This window comes from Caretta caretta, chromosome 3 (assembly GCF_965140235.1).
Source record: "Caretta caretta isolate rCarCar2 chromosome 3, rCarCar1.hap1, whole genome shotgun sequence".
Classification (NCBI taxonomy): Eukaryota; Metazoa; Chordata; order Testudines; family Cheloniidae; genus Caretta; species Caretta caretta.
In genome coordinates, this window is record NC_134208.1 from 62,694,085 (window position 1) to 62,712,263 (window position 18,179).

The 18,179-nt window shown below is 40.7% G+C and overlaps 1 protein-coding gene across 3 annotated transcripts in view; it reads right to left on the reverse strand.

Annotated features, from left to right (window-relative positions):
• Positions 1-1,136: 1,136 nt before the first annotated feature.
• The window catches only part of HMGN3 (high mobility group nucleosomal binding domain 3), a 34,235-nt gene continuing 17,192 nt past the window's right edge, over positions 1,137-18,179 (reverse strand). Inside the window, exons 2-7 of one of the 3 annotated variants that reach the window (XM_048845175.2) lie at positions 9,494-9,544; positions 6,410-6,439; positions 5,592-5,639; positions 2,997-3,110; positions 2,777-2,876; positions 1,137-2,465 (exon numbers count right to left, since the gene is read on the reverse strand). In XM_048845175.2, the coding sequence (XP_048701132.1) occupies positions 2,452-2,465; positions 2,777-2,876; positions 2,997-3,110; positions 5,592-5,639; positions 6,410-6,439; positions 9,494-9,544 (357 nt within the window). In that variant the 3' untranslated portion in view covers positions 1,137-2,451. The other 2 variants (XM_048845176.2, XM_048845174.2) reach the window with 2 other exon arrangements.

Consider the following 18,179-nt stretch of genomic DNA (forward strand, 5'->3'; position numbering starts at 1 on the left):
CATCACATTTGAAGACAATCTGTTTAATAGTTTTAAATATTTTAAACCACACTAACTTTGAATTAGTTTAAAAGACTACTTGTAAAAAATTTTAAGCTTGATAACTAAGCTTTAAAACTACTAAGCTAATTTTGTTAAAAAAATTTAACTTGCCATGAACTCTAAGACACCTGGCACCTTTAAGTTAGCATTTCATAGCTAAAGCAATTTCAGAAGTAGCTCCAGATTACCTGGAGGTGGTCTGCAGATCACCAATTGACTACAGACCACAATTTTAAAGCACTCGTTTGGTTAGAGGCATGCAAAGTGCCTGCATTTTGAGGGTTAAAAAGAAGTGTGTCCTAAAATCCAATGGAGTGCTTTGAAAATTTTACACAAGGGGTCTCAGTGACTAGAGAGGGGAAAAAAATAGAAAATAGCATATACATAAATGTCTCAATTTTTCTGGAAATCAGAAGTCTTAAGTGAATAAACAGGAATTTTAGGGATCTAGAATTTTATGGAAGTTCTTCTGAGTGGAATTTTCTGGGAAAACGGATGGTCTTATTGTTAAGGCACCATAGTGGGAGTTAGGAGATCAGGGTTCAAAGCCCAGCTCTGACATAGACTTACAGTGTGACACTGGCCAAATCACTTAATCTCTATCTCGGTCACCATCTATAAAATGGGGGTAATGCTACCTTTCTAACCCGTGGCGGTGGGGAAAGCATAAATTCATTAATGTTTGGGAGTGACTCAGATATTATGGTGATGGGGGGACCATATGTATTTAGATTGATAGACCCACCTCAACAGGGCCTGTCTTTAGCAAGCAAATCATAGAGTGTTGTGCAGAAATCATTCTATGAAGAGGAGTAACCGCTTCCCTTCTAATTGGATTGTCATCTTTATTGTGTCCCCTTCTATCACTACCCTTATTTTCAACCTGTTCTTAGATGGTAAGCTCCTTGGTGTTGGGACAGCAACTCCTTATGCTATTGCACGGGGCCTATCAAAATAGAAACACTGATCCTGATTGCGGCATTGGATGCTATTATGTAAATGTAATATAACTGAAGGGGGTGAGGGTTAAAAAATTAACACCAGGCTACTGCAGATGACAACTTGCTTCCTAAATAATAAAGAAGACACTAAGGTCAAGCAATACAGTCATTTATTTATTGACTGAAACAAACAAAAGTATCCCCAGATATAATGGCCACCACTTCAGCAATACAAATAAATGTTACTGAACAGGGAACATTTCTTTCTCACCTTCCAACCCCCCACAAACAATAATAGAAATACTAGAGTTCCAGAAGAGGATAAAGAGAAAACTATCAAAGGCGCTTACAATGAGCTGGAGAGGTGTAATGTATAGGTACTAAAGATCATTAGCTAATTTACCACCACCACAAGCCCCTCAAAAATACTTTAATTGTTCCATCTCCACCACATACCAAGTATAGTGCTGTTTAACAGCAATTGCAGTACATTTACAACTGTTGTCTGCTGAAGCAGAACAGCAATTACTATTTTATGTTAAATTTGGGGCTGTAGATAGAAACAAGAGTCCCATGTAATAGGCTGCTGAAATTAAAAACTCCTGTATTGGATGGGGGTGAGAGGGCAGGGAGAGAGGAAGCAAAGCTACTCCTGCATGCCTTTCAGTTACTGTACATTTGCTTCAATCAAGCAATTCATTCTGTTTTGGTATCTCACTGTATGTTATACTGGTACAGTAATACACAGCTGTGATAGTAAATACAAATACACTGGTTCATATTGAGAAGTCCATTAATATGTGGACCATTGAAAATCTTGACCTGTTACTCATATGTGGACATTTAAATAAGTTTATTAGAGACCAGCAAAAAGCGTTAAACGTAGTGCATGCAGAACACAATAGCTGCTAAACCATTTAGTCTTCCACACAATAGTTAAAAAATGAGTCAGGCATTCCTCAAATTTAGAGAAAACATTAGGAGGCTGTAGATTTGCAGGCAAGGAGACCTTTTATTTTAATCCATTAATAGAACCCAGAATAGTCAGCAGGTGGCCACATCTATCCATGTTTCATTAAAATCACATAAACCCTAAGTACAAAAGCACCACTGATTATTGCTCTAGAAAAACTGCATGAAAAATTCAAATACACACAGTAAAAACCATCACCATATGCACAAGACTTAATTTCTTAAAGCGAGTGTATGGAATGCTGATCCAATTTGACACACACCTTCCAATGCTAAGTTGATATTTATATTACTTGGCAGCAATGGGAATTTCTAAGAGCATGGTTATGAGAAGGGATATGTTCCTATACAGTTTAATATGTCAACTATCATCGTCCTAAAAAAATTAGCATTTACAAAATACTTGATAAAAATATCTTTTAAAAGTTGTCCAAGAGGTACATAAAATCAACCCAAAATTTTCATGACAATTCATTCGCTCTTGTCACCTACAGATTCAGTTCTCTGTGCCTGCGAAGGGGAAGGGGGAAAAAAACAAAAAAACAACAATTACTATAAAAAGTTACTGCTCCACACATAAAAAAAGCCCTCACACTAGCACCTTCTCCTTTGATGCATTATTTGCAGTGGCTCAATTTCAAACTATTTTAGTATTATGTTTACAGACACAACAGGTACACACACCCTTGTCTTCATTTATTGATCCCTGCTTTTCAAAAGCCATAGAAGCCTTACCTGCCAGCTTCCATTGTTCATAATGAAAAGCACCACACTACTATCTGTTTCTATTCACTGCACACATGCAGAATGCTCTACCGTACCCTTAACTTTCACTGTTTCAATCTGCCCTTTTACTGACAGTGTGCTGGGTGGGGCACCTCTGGATGTTGAAACACTAACAGTTGAGCGAGAGATGCGAATCTGCAATAACATTATGGGCAATAAAAAGAAACATTATGAACATGCTATCAATGGCTGAAAGATTGAATAATTTTTAAAAAAATACTGCTTCAATCAGTGGGAGGTCTGTGTGGAAAGTACCTCTTCAGCTTTATTTTCACCATTTTCAGATGGTGTAGTACCTTCCTTTGCAGCTTCTTGCTTTTCATCCTTCTTCCCTTTAGCACCTTTGTTAGCCTTTGTTCCAGGTTCCTTCTGATGGAGGATCAAAAACATGGATAAAGTGTGCATTAGAAGATGTTGGATACTTGTTATGAACTATGTCTATGAACTATCTACTGTATGAGTAAGTTGTGTGTGACAAATTAGTACAAAATGTCAGCTACCTCTGTAAACTGGATCTGGAATGCTTTTACCCACAAGTGCCCCAGCTGAGTGTTCTAAAACTCTCCTACAACTGCTGCCATCACTAGCAAAATGTAACTGAAACTCTATTGTTTCTCTTAACTTTCAGGGATTTAAAAAATTATTACACTAGTAGAATAAGAAAACAGTCCATACACTATACAAAAACAAACCAGGATGGACATAAATATCAGAACAAGTACCATCTGTTAAAGTCTTATACAGTCAAGCACATTAACTGGACCAGAACAACAGATGATGTGATGGCACAGCACTTTTGAATTCAATGGAAATGCACCAACTTACACTGGCTGAGGAACTAGCCCCCCCAATGTCTTAAGGATATCAGGCTGATTTAGTAACATCCTTATTATATCAGAGAAGAAAAATTAAGTAATTTTTGCTGTTTTAGGCTTGCATGTTTCTCTTTGGAAAGAACACCCCAGATGTTAATGAACGAATATTCTAGAATTGTCACACAGGGAATTTCACCAGTCAGCAGTAACAGAAAGGCAAGAAGCTATGAACAGGAACCCAGTTAGGGGTGGGGGAAAGTTACATTTTCATTTGGAGGTTTACATAGAAGAACAATGGGCAGAACAATGTTGTTAGATAGCAGAACAATGGGCTAAGACCTATTATTTTTGTATCTGTTCTACCGCTCCATGTGTTCTAGACCCACTTAAGAGTACCTGTTGAGACCTGCAATGCCAGCAGAGGCCTATGCTTCGCTACCCAATTTTGTAAAGTCTTTATGGGGTTACAAAGGTAAGGTTGAGGATTTGGCATTGGGTATTGAGATTAATCCTGACAGACATTTAGAAGGAGATGTTCCATGCTCCCCACTTCTCTACTCCTCCCTCCCCCCACAAAAAAGAAAGAGTCAACTATTACTGTCCAATAGTATATTAAGATCAAGCTTCCTTCCATTTATCTACATAGAAACTACTTTCTGAGTTTTAATCCTTTAGCAAGAATGTATACATTCTAGGTAAGTCTTCACAGTTGACAGGGACAGTTAAATATTTGAGTCTGTAAAACTGCTATATGTTAGCTTTGAACACTAAAAATTACCATATCTGAAATTACTTACAACATAATGTTAATCAGAAATTTCTTATTAGTTGATCAAAGTATAAGCTTGCTCATTTTGTGTAAGACTTGCTCAACTGTATCTAGACCAAATTTAATCCTGTGCTTAAATGTAATCAAATTATAGTTTGAGTAAACAGGTGGTTGTTTAAAAAAAACAAAACAGCATATTAAATTATAGTTCTTATCAAAGAATCAAGTCCTGGAAATATGCCTCAAATATGTCCTCTTTTGTTAAGGACACATATTGAAGCTACATTTTCATTACTTGTACTGAAAAAGATAAAACCTACCACATTCCCTTCTTTAATAAGCTCCTCCCTCCTCCTTTTTTATATAAACCTGTTTCCCCCAAACTATAAATCACTTTTTGAGAGAACATGATAATCTTAACATTATTTAGTCAGTAATATCAGATATGATAGGTTTACACCCAAAATGTGCCAAGTCACAGAATTAGAAACTCATATACTGGATCTTAAGATTCTAATATTTGTCAATCAGAAATATACACTGGGGAGGGCTAAAACAGTTTCCCCCCCAACATGCTTTTTCTGGTACAACAATTGTTCTTATTTTGCATCTTCCTTGGGCCCCACTAAATCTGTTTTCTGAAGAACCTTTCTAGAACTTCTCTTAATAGTGTCAAACTACTAACCTATGTATGTACCATAGAATTTTTATTTTGACTGTATTTGGTCTAGAAAGTCAACACCACCTCATTTAGCCATATCTTTAATTCTACCTTTATTTATAATCAGCATCCTTGGCAATAGCTGCATTTTCATAAGAAAAATATGTATAAGACAAGAGCGTCTCACTAGTGGGTGGAGTACTGTCCATTTAGTCAAGCAGGGAGGGCAATGCTGAATAAACTGACACACTAGTGTGGGAACTGCTAGGTCCCAGGTTGGTAGTGGAGCCACCTTGACCAACCCTGCAAGTCCAGGAAAGGTGGGCGCCATCTCTGGGGAAGGAAAAGATGTTGCTACAGTGAATAGCTCTGCTTAGGAAGCAAGAGTATGCGGCTGACAGAGTATGCATTGCAGGCAGACAGCAATACATTTAAATTAGGACAGAAGTGTGTGCGTCTTTGTTTTGCTTTTAAAGATAAAACATGAAAAAATGTTGATGCTTCAGAAGTTGTCCATGCACATTTGAAACAGAATGAAATATGCAATGCAAAAACAAAAATACATGATTATTTGATTATAGTGATTTAAATTACAGGAATTTTACCTTTGTGGTTTTCCTTGGTTTGGGTTCAGGTTTTGGTGGAGCAGGTTTCTATAAAACATTTCCAGTTACACAATATATTAGATAATTCACTACTAGCCTCTCACCCAGACATTTCCCTTACTTCCTACTATGCGCCTCTTAAAAGACCAGAAAAGTTTCATGTTCAGATATACCTCAACTGACACCATAGACTAAGTTAGCCTGTATCTACTGGCTCACCATATGCAGGAGTGAAAGTAATTTTGGAATCATTTTAAGAGTTTAACAGTGAGTTTGGGGTGAACCATTAACAGAACTCACCCTCCCCTTTAGCCTATCTAATGTGACATTGCTAGAAGGTTCTTCCTCCTCTATTCCTCCTGAAGTGGGCTATTTATTAATTATTATTGTTTTTAATATATGAACACACATATATTAAGCAAATTTACTGGGAAGAAAAAGGGAGATTCCCCCCTCCTACTTGTCCTTCTACCCATATCTAACAAAGAAAAATAACCAAAAAGTATCAAATCCAGCCCCGTTACAGTGGCCCCCCGTCTTTCACAGAGGAAGTTGCATCTTCACAACCAGGATCTGTTGACCTATCAGGAGATAGAGCTTCCAGAAATGCCAAGTCACATTTTGTATGCAACAGGCATACCAGTGAAAGAAAAGAACACAGTTCTTTTTAGGAATTAATATAAACATCCTTCCCTCCAGAGAGCTTTAATGGTCTTCAGGAATAAATGAATCCAACAAAATATGACATCCTGTTTGCTTGGCATGAGAAAGCATGTGCCTAGGAAGGTATACAGCAACAGCTCTTTAGGAATACTTACAGCTGACAATCTTGCCGATCGTCTTGTGGGCTATAAAAAGGGGGAAAAAAATGTTTGTAGGCTTTCAGCAGATCATAGTCAAACCAAGGCAAAATATGTTACTCATTCATTTGATGATAACTTAAAATATACCATTAGGACAACAAAAGTCCTTACTTCCAAATACACATAAAGGGTGCCTCCTCCACTGGATTTTTTGAGTTTTAAAGAGACATAGTGAACTTCAAATCCAGTTGCTTACACACACACAAAGTTCAGAAGTTTCAGTGACTACAAATATTGACAGATTTGGGAGCAAGTGCAGTTTTATAATAACAGTGACCTATTTTATAAGTGTTTATCTCACCCTTAATGCTGTGTGAAAGGCCTATGCAAATAGGAGAGACCAACTGTCTACACAGTGGAAACAGTGAAACTGATTCTATAGAGGACTGTCAAAAGCACAAAGCAAGTGAACTGAAAATATTGAGGAGAACAGTGTTTCTTTAATCTCTTAGCTGTTACTTTTAACACTGTAAAAAGAATTTCTGACAGAAATGCAAGTTAAGTTGATGGTGTCCCTTAGTACACTGCTGATATTTAAAAGAAGTAAATTAAGGACCAGTCCTGCAGCTGATACCATGTGGTTACAGGAGACCACCTGCACAGAGCCAGTTGCAGGAGCAGAGAGTAAGAATTTGACTGTTTTTCCACTTAAAGAAAATTATTAAGGGAAAAATAAAAGATGTGAACTCCTCTCCCCCACCCACAAATAAAATTAAATGTCTCTACTTTTTTTCATAAGTCAAGTGTGGAAGATGAGAAAACTTGTTTTTAAATAATATTTCCCAGACTATCTTGTTCTCCACTCCCAGGCCCCTGAATTCATTAAAACAACAGATGAGTTCATGAAGCTGGTTACAGAGCATGACTAAAGAGCTCATGTATATTAAAAACTGGAATTGTGTTGTAACAGGGTCAAGACAAAACATGTAACTAGTCCCTGACTCAGCTCTATTTGTACTGTTTTGATTTGGCCAAGGCTTTGTCTTGGTTAAAAGAAAAACAGATAAAATTTAGTCTATGCTACAATTTTGGAACCATGTTTATATTCAGATGTCCCTTACCTGATTTGTAACCCATCCCCCAACAAAACAGAACCTAAAGATGAACTGAAAGGCTTTAAAGAAAAAAAAAAAAAACCCACCAACAATATATAAAAAATACATTTCAAAGGTGACCTGAAAAACCTGTGTCAAAGGTTCTGCATTTCTCCTGCAACAGATGAGGCCATCAACACCGGAGGAGTACAGTCAGCGGTGTTCCGTGTAATGATTTTACTGTCCCTTACTAGTAAATACCTACAGGGTAAATAAAATCTTGAACACGGGTCTTGGCAGGAGGAAGGTTTTGTCCAAGAAAAAAAACAAAACAAAACTGATTTTCAGCTTCTAGTATTTATACATCTTTCTAAAATCTATACATCTCTTCTCTTAGTGATTTGGGATATCTATTTGTTGAGCACTATCAGTTTTCCCAGCACCACTGTTAAACAGTTTAAAAAGACAGCATTTCCATTAGTTTGTAAGTACAGAATTGTAGATCCCCTGTACCCCAAGTCCCAACTTAAATCTACATTTACATCCCCTGGTTCTCCAGAAAGCATTTGAACAATAGAAGGTACAGATAAGACAGCGCTCATCTAAATCACAATGATTTATTTTTTAAATATATAAAGAGGCTACAACGGCTTTGGTCATGTAGTAGAAGGTTTTACTCACTGATCTGCTTCACATAAGGGTTTGCACTAACATCAGGAGCACAGTGAGTTAAACACAATTCTTTAAAAATCCCCTGAGTGGAGAGGGTAGGTTATTTAATTCTCTTGTCCCATTTTGCCTAGAAGCTCTGCTATCTGACTGCACCTCAGTCCTTATAGGTAACAGAAGTTACATACAGAGAGCTATAATGCCCTTGTGAACAAAGCCATCATATCTATTCTTGACTCCATGTCCACGATGGGTGTTCTTGTGTTTGAGAGAGAACAGGCTCTTTTGAAACAGTTTAGAAACCTTGCAGGCATCTGCAAGCTCCTAGTTAGAAGCTAGAAATGTTCATTCTTTATACTGGTAACCAATGGACATCAGTGATGTCTGTCAAATCTTTGGGGGCAAAGGGGGGGAACCTTAGGACTGCCCTCCTTCAAAATTATTTTATTTTGAGGAAACAATATTTCAACATGTATACAGGAGAAGAATCTGTATTGTTTTACACAAAGTAAGTCACATTAAAAGTTTAATACTTGCCTAAGGTATTCTTTTTAACCTGCCTTTGTAATAATAATATTTTATAAGATATAATAGAAACTACATAAAACTCTCAACTCTACTGATTTGTGCCATCATATGCTTCTTTTCTTGATCTTCTAGGAAATGTCACAGGAAGACACTGCTACTAATAATCCAAAAACCAAGACACCCTTTTCCAAAGAGCTCATTTATTCCTTCAAGGAGTTATGATTTAATATTGCTATTGTTTTGCCCCTTCCACTGCACCATTTTTTTCCTAAATGACTGAGCCTCAAGTCAGCTTCCTTGTCTTGGCTCACTAATTTTTACATTTTCCAGAGACCTATAATTTATGTTCTTATTCATGTTTTCAGTTCAAATGTGCCCTTTGGAGAATGTTCATAACTTTAAAAAGAGGAAATTCACTGTTAATTCACCTGAATGTTCATTCAGTTTTTGAAATCAAAGCAGTGAACTTCCTTACTGGATTTAAAAAGAAGTGGGGGGTGGGGGGCAAGCTAAATTCCCATGGCACTAGGATTCAGGATCCTTCCCCATCAACTAACGTGCTACTGGAAAATGCCTAATATAGCAATGCATCCTCTGATTCTTCAGTACCAAAGGATTAAATTTTACCAAGTAAACCAAATCTGTGGTACATTTGCAGTTTTAACACCAGTATCATAATTCCCATAAAAACCCCTCATCATAAGTGGTTCTCTATGAAGCAACAAATACTATTTAGTCTTATAAAACTGGGAATCTCCAATTTAATAATATAAAACCACAATAGATGAAAAACAGGAGTTATACTTGCCTCTTGTTTAGTTATTTTTGCTGCATCCTTGCCCTCAGCACCCTCTGGAGACTGAAGAGAAAATATTGAATAAAGTCAGCTATTTTATTATGCATCTATAAAAAAAAGCATTGGGGTTATGACATGGATTAAAATAAAGTTACCTGTCTATATGCCACAATAACTGAATTCCCCTTGAAAAGAGATGTTTGTCAGACTTACAAGTTAAGGCTTGCAAACCAAACACTATCAAGTAAAATCATTCCAGATTTCTCAAGGAAGAAACACAGGACTGATTACCAGCAAAAAGCTGGGACTGCTACAGAGCAGCACATCAGGTAGGCAACACCTTGCATTACACAGTGACCATCCCAGCCAATTAACAAAAAACATCCACAGGTTCCAATGGGAGTACCAGCTAGTCAACAGTTGGTAGCACAATGGTTTGAAGTGAAGCCCTGAGGTTTGCTCGAACAGGGATTTTGAGAACCCCTGGGAAATTTAACTCTCCTCCTCCCACACATATACTCCACTAGTAATTAAGCAATATCAAGCCACAAAACACAAATATATTGAAATGAGTTGAAAAAGTTAAATTCAGTTTTCTTATGCCTCAGATTCAGCTTTCATTATTGTTTAACCTCCCTCATAGCCTCCATCAAAATAGTTCAAGTCAAGTTTGCTCCTGCTTACTCTTACCTGTGTCATCTAAAAAGTACAGAAGGGCTTAGTCGATTTAATTATCATCCCAATTACAGTTAAATCAGTCCTCTGTTATGTCAATTATTAGCTATTATGTTTATGGGCCTACACAACAACACTTCAGGACAGGGACTCTCTCATCTTCAAAGTGTGAAGTGCCTAAAATCTAAAGAGATAATCTAATGAAAAGTGACTAACAGTATTTTCAGTCAGAAAGGAAGAGGTCTATGGAAGGGGAAGAGAACACAGCTTTGAGGAGAGCATTTTTTTTAAAAAAATAAGAGCAGATGGTTCAGTTTTACATATTTTTTTCTTTGTGTTTTCTGATCAAGTACAAGAGCAGGAGTAGATAAGAATGTAGTGGAGATCAGCAGTGGAAAGGTAACCAAAATAAACTGATTTTGAGAAGGGATTTGAGAGAGTAGAACAATGTTGCTCGGAGCACAGAAGAAAACAGGCTAATTTGCTACACAGTGTCATAAATATAAAGGGAACGGTAAACACCTTTAAAATCCCTCCTGGCCAGAGGAAAAGCCCTTTCACCTGTAAAGGGTTAAGAAGCTAGGATAACCTCACTGGCACCTGACCAAAATGACCAATGAGGAGACAAGATATTTTCAAAGCTGGAGGGGGGGAGGAACAAAGGCCTTCTCTGGCTGTGTGATGCTTTTGACAGGGAACAGAAAAGGAATGGAGTCTTAGAACTTAGTAAGTAATCTAGCTAGATATGCATTATATTCTGTTTTGTTTAAATGGCTGATAAAATAGCTGTGCTGAATGGAATATATATTCCTGTTTTTGTGTCTTTTTGTAACTTAAGGTTTTGCCTAGAGGGATTCTCTATGTTTTAAATCTGATTACCCTGTAAGGTATTTACCATCCTGATTTTACAGAGATGATTCTTTTACTTTTTTTCTTCAATTAAAATTCTTCTTTTAAGAACCTGATTGCTTTTTCATTGTTCTTAAGATCCAAGGGTTTGGGTCTGTGTTCACCTATGCAAATTGGTGAGGATTTTTATCAAGCCTTCCCCAGGAAAGGGGGTGTAGGGTTTGGGGAGGATTTTGGGGGGAAAGATGTTTCCAAGCAGGCTCTTTCCTGGTTATATATCTGTTAGATGCTTGGTGGTGGCAGCAATAAAGTCCAAGGGCAAAAGGTAAAATAGTTTGTACCTTGGGGAAGTTTTAACCTAAGCTGGTAAAAATAAGCTTAGGGGGTTCACATTCAGGTCCCCACATCTGTACCCTAGAATTCAGAGTGGGGAAGGAACCTTGACATTGTGGCAGAGCGGTGGGATTAACTTGAAATCATTTTGAGATCAATTTGAGAGTTTCTGAACAAGAAGCACAGATTTTAAAAAGGGAATTTTTTTTCCTTTGGGCTGCTGGAAAGCAGGTTTTCAGCTGAAAGCAGTTAGAGGTTTTTTTTGTCTCTGCTTGGGGGCCAGAGCAGAGACAAAAGGGAATTGTCTTTTGTGAGCTGGAGTTTTCTCTACCTAAAGAGAGTGTAGTTAACCTCCTGCAGGGAAATTCACAAGTCTTCACAGACCTGAAGAAGGTTTTGTTTTTGTTTTTTTTTTACCTAAGAACAACTAGAGTGGTTTTCTGTCTATTTGCCTGGAGACAAAGGTGTTAGGTTTTGGGGGTTTTTTTTAAGGATTTTTCTGTAGGCTGACAATCACTATCAGAGAATATAGGTATCATATTACAGCACAGCAAAATTTTAGAAGCCAAGGTTTTTTTGTTTGTTTGTTTTAATTCTAACTCTTGGGTGTAAAGTTAGTTAAAAACAGACAGGCAAACATGACAGAGCCCAAAACAGAAACAGCCAAAGAGTTTGCCCACAGGAGAGCTATGGAGGCAAAGGAAAAAGAAATGGAGGAACAGGAAAAAGTCCAAGAGGCTGCCCACAGGCAAGCTATGGAGACAAAGGAAAAAGAATGGAAGCATACTGAGGAGGAAAGGAAGGCTGCCCACAGGAGAGCTATGGAGGCAAGGGAAAAAGAAATGGAGGCAAGGGACAAAGAACTGGAGGAGAAAGAAAAAGAGAGGAAGCATGCACTGGAGATGGAGAAGGTAAACGATCAGCAGAATATACCAACAACCCTAGCAATCCTTCTCCAGGTACCACTTCACATCCCAGGAAGTTCCCCACCTACAAGGCAGGCGATGATACCGAGGCCGCCTTAGAAAACTTCAAAAGGGCCTGTCTTGGGTACAGCATCTCTACAGACCAATACATGGTAGAGCTGAGGCCGCAGCTCAGTGGACCTTTAGCTGACGTGGCGGCTGAAATGAATAAGGAACACATGAACCAGTATGAACTGTTTAAAACCAAGGCGAGAGTCCGAATGGGGCTAACACCCGAGCAGTCCCGTTGGCAGTTCAGAGCCCTAAGGTGGAAACCAGACATGTCATTTACCCAACATGCCTATCACATTGTGAAACATTGGCATGCCTGGGTATCAGGAGCAAGTGTTAAACCTCCAGAAGATTTGCCCTTCCTAATGCAAATGAAGCAGTTTTTAGAGGGTGTTCCTGAGGAAATGAAAGATACATCCTAGATGGGAAGCCCAAAACTGTAATCGAGGCGGGGGAGATTGGAGCCAAATGGGTAGAGGTGGCAGAAAAGAAAAAAACTGGTCGCAGTTGGAGCGGATACCAGAAGGAACAACCTCAGACTACACCCTACTACTGGGGGCAGCCCAAGGCCCCAGTTAACCCCCAAGAAACCCTCCAGACACCTTATCGTCCCGCCACACCGTTCTCCAGCAACCCACCTCACCCCAGTGACCCGTCAGCTAGACGATGTTTTAAATGTAATGAGCCGGAGCATGTAAAGGCCAACTGCTCCAAGAACCCCAACAGATTACAGTTCATTGCACCGGAATCACACCAGAGGTCCTCAGGCCCAGATACCTCCCAGATACCCTTGGAGCGGAGGGAAACTGTGAGTGTGGGCAGGAAGAAGGTCACCGCGTGGAGGGACACCGGAGCACAAGTGTCTGCTATCCACGCTACCTTAGTGGACCCCAATTTAATCAACCCAGAGATCCAAGTGACGATTCAACCCTTCAAGTCCAACTCTTTCAATTTGCCTACAGCCAAGTTGCCTGTCCAGTACAAGGGCTGGTCAGGAACGTGGATTTTTGCAGTCTATGATGATTATCCCATCCCCATGCTGTTGGGGGAAGACATGGCCCATCATGTGAAGCTAGCCTAGCGGGTGGGAATGGTCACCCGCAGCCAGGCTAAACAAGCCGTCACACCTAGCTCTGTTCCGGAAACTTCTATCAGGACCCGGTCAGAGGTGATGGACCTGGACCCTAGGCCAGCGTCTGCAACAGCAGTAGTGGATCCAGTCCCAGAGACCCAGACAGAGCCAGTCCCGGAACCAGAAGAACAACCAGCACCAGACCTACTGCCAGCACTGAATCCAGTACTTGCAACCCCAACACCAGAGGGCCCCACCGAACCTGAACCGGCAGCAGCCAATAACCCAACACAAGAGGCTCAGCCGGAGCCTGAACCCCAACATAGTTCCCCAGCGGAGAGCGGTTCACAGTCAACGGAAACAGCCCCATCCCCTACATCGCTTCCAGAGGGACCAAGCATAGGTCCACAATCCAATGAGGAACTGATGTCTCCAGCATCAAGGGAACAGTTCCAGACCGAACAGGAAGCAGATGAAAGCCTCCAGACAGCTTGATGGCAGCACGGAGCAACCCACCGCCTCTCAGCTCTTCTAATCAATCCAGGTTTGTTGTAGAAAGAGGACTTTTATACAACGAAACTCTGGTGGACACCAGGAAGACTGGCATCCTCAGAGACAGTTGGTAGTTCCAACTAAGTACCGGGTCAAGCTCTTGAGCTTAGCCCACAGTCATCCTAGTGGCTATGCTGGGGTGAACAGGACCAAAGACCGTTTGGGGAGGTCATTCCACTGGGAGGGAATGGGCAAGGATGTTTCTACCTATGTCTGGACTTGTGAGGTATACCAAAAAGTGGGAAAACCCCAAGACCAGGTCAAAGCCCCTCTCTAGCCACTGAAGTTCCATTTCAGCGAGTAGCTGTGGATATTCTGGGTCCTTTTCCGAAAAAGACACCCAGAGGAAAGCCATACATACTGACTTTCATGGATTTTGCCACCCGATGGCCAGAAGCAGTAGCTCTAAGCAACACCAGGGCTAAAAGTGTGTGCCAGGCACTAGCAGACATTTTTGCCAGGGTAGGTTAGCCCTCCGACATCCTCAAGATGCAGGAACTAATTTCCTGGCAAGAACTATGGAAAGCCTTTGGGAAGCTCATGGGGTAAATCACTTGGTTGCCACTCCTTACCACCATCAAACAAATAGCGTGGCGGAGAAGTTTAATGGAACTTTGGGGGCCATGATACATAAATTTGTAAATGAGCACTCCAATGATTGGGACCTAGTGTTGCAGCAGTTGCTCTTTGCCTACAGAGCTGTACCACATCCCAGTTTAGGGTTTTCACCATTTGAACTTGTATATGGCCGCGAGGTTAAGGAGCCATTACAGTTGGTGATGCAGCAATGGGAGGGGTTTACACCTTCTCCAGGAACTAACATTCTGGACTTTGTAACCAACCTACAAAACACCTTCCGAACCTCTTTAGCCCTTGCTAAAGAAAACCTGAAGGATGCTCAAAAAGAGCAAAAAGCCTAGTATGATAAACGTGCCAGAGAGTGTTCCTTCAAAGTAGGGGACCAGGTCATGGTCTTGAAGGCATTCCAGGCTCATAAAATGGAAGCGTCATGGGAAGGGCCTGGGAGCTGTTAATTATCTCATAGCATTCCCCACCTCAAACCAAAAGCCTAAGGTATACCATATTAATTCTCTAAAACCCTTTTATTCCAGAGAATTAAAGGTTTGTCAGTTTACAGCCCAGGGAGGAGACGACGCTGAGTGGCCTGAAGGTGTCTACTATGAAGGGAAAAGTGCTGGTAGCGTGGAAGAGGTGAACCTCTCCATGACCCTTGGGCGTATGCAGCGACAGCAGATCCAGGAGCCGTGCACTAGCTACGCGCCAACGTTCTCAGCCACCCCAGGACTGACTGAACGGGCATACCACTCCATTGACACAGGTAATGCTCACCCAATTAGGGTCCAACCTTACCGGGTGTCTCCTCAAGCTAAAACTGCTATAGAACGGAAGATCCAGGATATGTTACAGATGGGTGTAATCCACCCCTCTGGCAGTGCATGGGCATCTCCAGTGGTTCTAGGTCCCAAACCAGATGGGAAGATATGTTTTTGCGTGGACTACCATAAGCTAAATGCTGTAACTCGCCCAGACAACTATCCAATGCCACACACAGATGAACTATTAGAGAAACTGGGATGGGCCCAGTTCATCTCTACCTTGGACTTAACCAAGGGGTACTGGCAGGTACCGCTAGATGAATCCGCCAAGGAAAGGTCAGCCTTCACCACACATGTCGGGTTGTATGAATTTAATGTGCTCCCTTTCGGGCTACGGAATGCACCTGCCACCTTCCAAAGACTTGTAGATGGTCTCCTAGCGGGATTAGGAGAATATGCAATCGCCTACCTTGGCAATGTGGCCATATTTTCAGATTCCGGGGCAGAACACCTGGAACATCTACAAAAAGTCTTTGCACGCATAAGGGAGGCAGGACTAACTGTTAAGGCTAAGAAGTGTCAAATAGGCCTAAACAGAGTGACTTACCTTGGACACCAGGTGGGTCAAGGAACTATCAGCCCTCTACAGGCCAAAGTGGATGATATCCAAAAGTGGCCTGTCCCAAAGTCAAAGAAACAGGTTCAATCCTTCTTAGGCTTGGCCGGTTATTACAGGCGATTTGTACCACAATACAGCCAAATCGCCGCCCCGCTGACAGACCTAACCAAAAAGAAATAGCCAAATGCCGTTCAGTAGACCGAAGAGTGTCAGAAGGCCTTTAACCAGCTTAAAGCGACACTCATGTCTGACCCTGTACTAAGGGCCCCAGACTTTGAGAAACCGTTCCTAGTAACCACAGATGTGTCCGAGCGTGGTGAGGGAGCAGTTTTAATGCAGGAAGGACCGGATCAAGAATTCCACCCTGTAGTGTTTCTCAGCAAGAAGCTGTCTGAGAGGGAAAGCAACTGGTCAGACAGTGAAAAAGAATGTTACACCATTGTCTACGCTCTGGAAAAGCTATGCCCATATGTTTGGGGACGGAGTTTCCACGTGCAAACCGACCATGCTGTGCTACAGTGGCTTCATACCGCCACGGGAATAACAAAAAACTTATTCGGTGGAGTTTAGCTCTTCAAGATTTTTATTTTGACATCCAACACATCTCAGGAGCTTCCAATAATGTGGCTGATGCATTCTCCCATGAAAGGTTCCCAGAATCAGCTGGTTAAAATCGTCCTTGAGATGTGGAAAATATTGTTAGTCTTTATATACTTGGTAGTATATTTAGAGGTGCATGTGTCTTATTAACTCTGTTTTCTCCTAGAGCTCCAGGAAGAAATCACCGCCAGCGTTTCACCCTATCAGTGATTTGGGAGGCATGTCATAAATATAAAGGGAAGGGTAAACACCTTTAAAATCCCTCCTGGCCAGAGGAAAAGCCCTTTCACCTGTAAAGGGTTAAGAAGCTAGGATAAACTCGCTGGCACCTGACCAAAATGACCAATGAGGAGACAAGATATTTTCAAAGCTGGAGTGGGGGAGAAACAAAGGCCTTCTCTGGCTGTGTGATGCTTTTGGCCGGAAACAGAAAAGGAATGGAGTCTCAGAACTTAGTAAGTAATCTAGCTAGATATGCATTAGATTCTGTTTGTTTAAATGGCTGATAAAATAGCTGTGCTGAATGGAATATATATTCTTGTTTTTGTGTCTTTTTGTAACTTAAGGTTTTGCCTAGAGGGATTCTCTGTGTTTTGAATCTGATTACCCTGTAAGGTATTTACCATCCTGATTTTAGAGATGATTCTTTTACTTTTTTTCTTCAATTAAAATTCTTCTTTTAAGAACCTGATTGCTTTTTCATTGTTCTTAAGATCCAAGGGTTTGGGTCTGTGTTCACCTATGCAAATTGGTGAGGATTTTTATCAAGCCTTCCCCAGGAAAGGGGGTGTAGGGTTTGGGGAGGATTTTGGGGGGAAAGATGTTTCCAAGCAGGCTCTTTCCTGGTTATATATCTGTTAGACGCTTGGTGGTGGCAGCAATAAAGTCCAAGGGCAAAAGGTAAATTAGTTTGTACCTTGGAATTTTGAACCTAAGCTGGTAAAAATAAGCATAGGGGGTTTTCATTGCAGGTCCCCACATCTGAACCCTAGAGTTCAGAGTGGGGAAGGAACCTTGACACAGAGTTACCTTCTTCTGTAACTCTCTAGGGTCACTGGACTGTGAATTGCTCATAGAAAGGGTGCTAACAATTTGTGCCCTACCAGCCGGTATGGATGGATAATGAATGTGACTTCCTAATTGTAACATACAATCTCCCGATAGAAAGGGAAGGTGCCACAATAGCAGGTCATAAAAAGATAACTACGGCCAGTAATTTAAATGACCGAGACTCTGCAAGAAATTAAGCAGCACTACATAGAACACAGCAAAGCAGCTAGGAAAACCCACACAATGAGACTTTTAAAATGGAGTATGGCTATTTCTCTCAGCAACTATGGCCCTCACCAACCCATGGCAGTGGGGTTCTGAGATAGTTTCAAGACTTTCAGAAAATGGATGATGCTCTCTGTAATCACAAAAACAGTTTCAGTTGCCATTCCTTGGGTGAGAGCTCAGAAGCAAAACACCACAGCATGAGCAATTTGCAGCAGATCCTCATTTACATGAAGGCTGTTTCACATAGCTCAGGCTTTAGACTAATAAACCTTTGTGTAATTGAGAATTAGGCCCATTATGTACTGTGTGGGAGATGAAGTGGGATGTCCCTTGCTCTATTTCTTATAGACTGTTACATCAGCCTTTAACCTTCTTTTTGTTAAGCTAAACAAAACTTAATAATGGG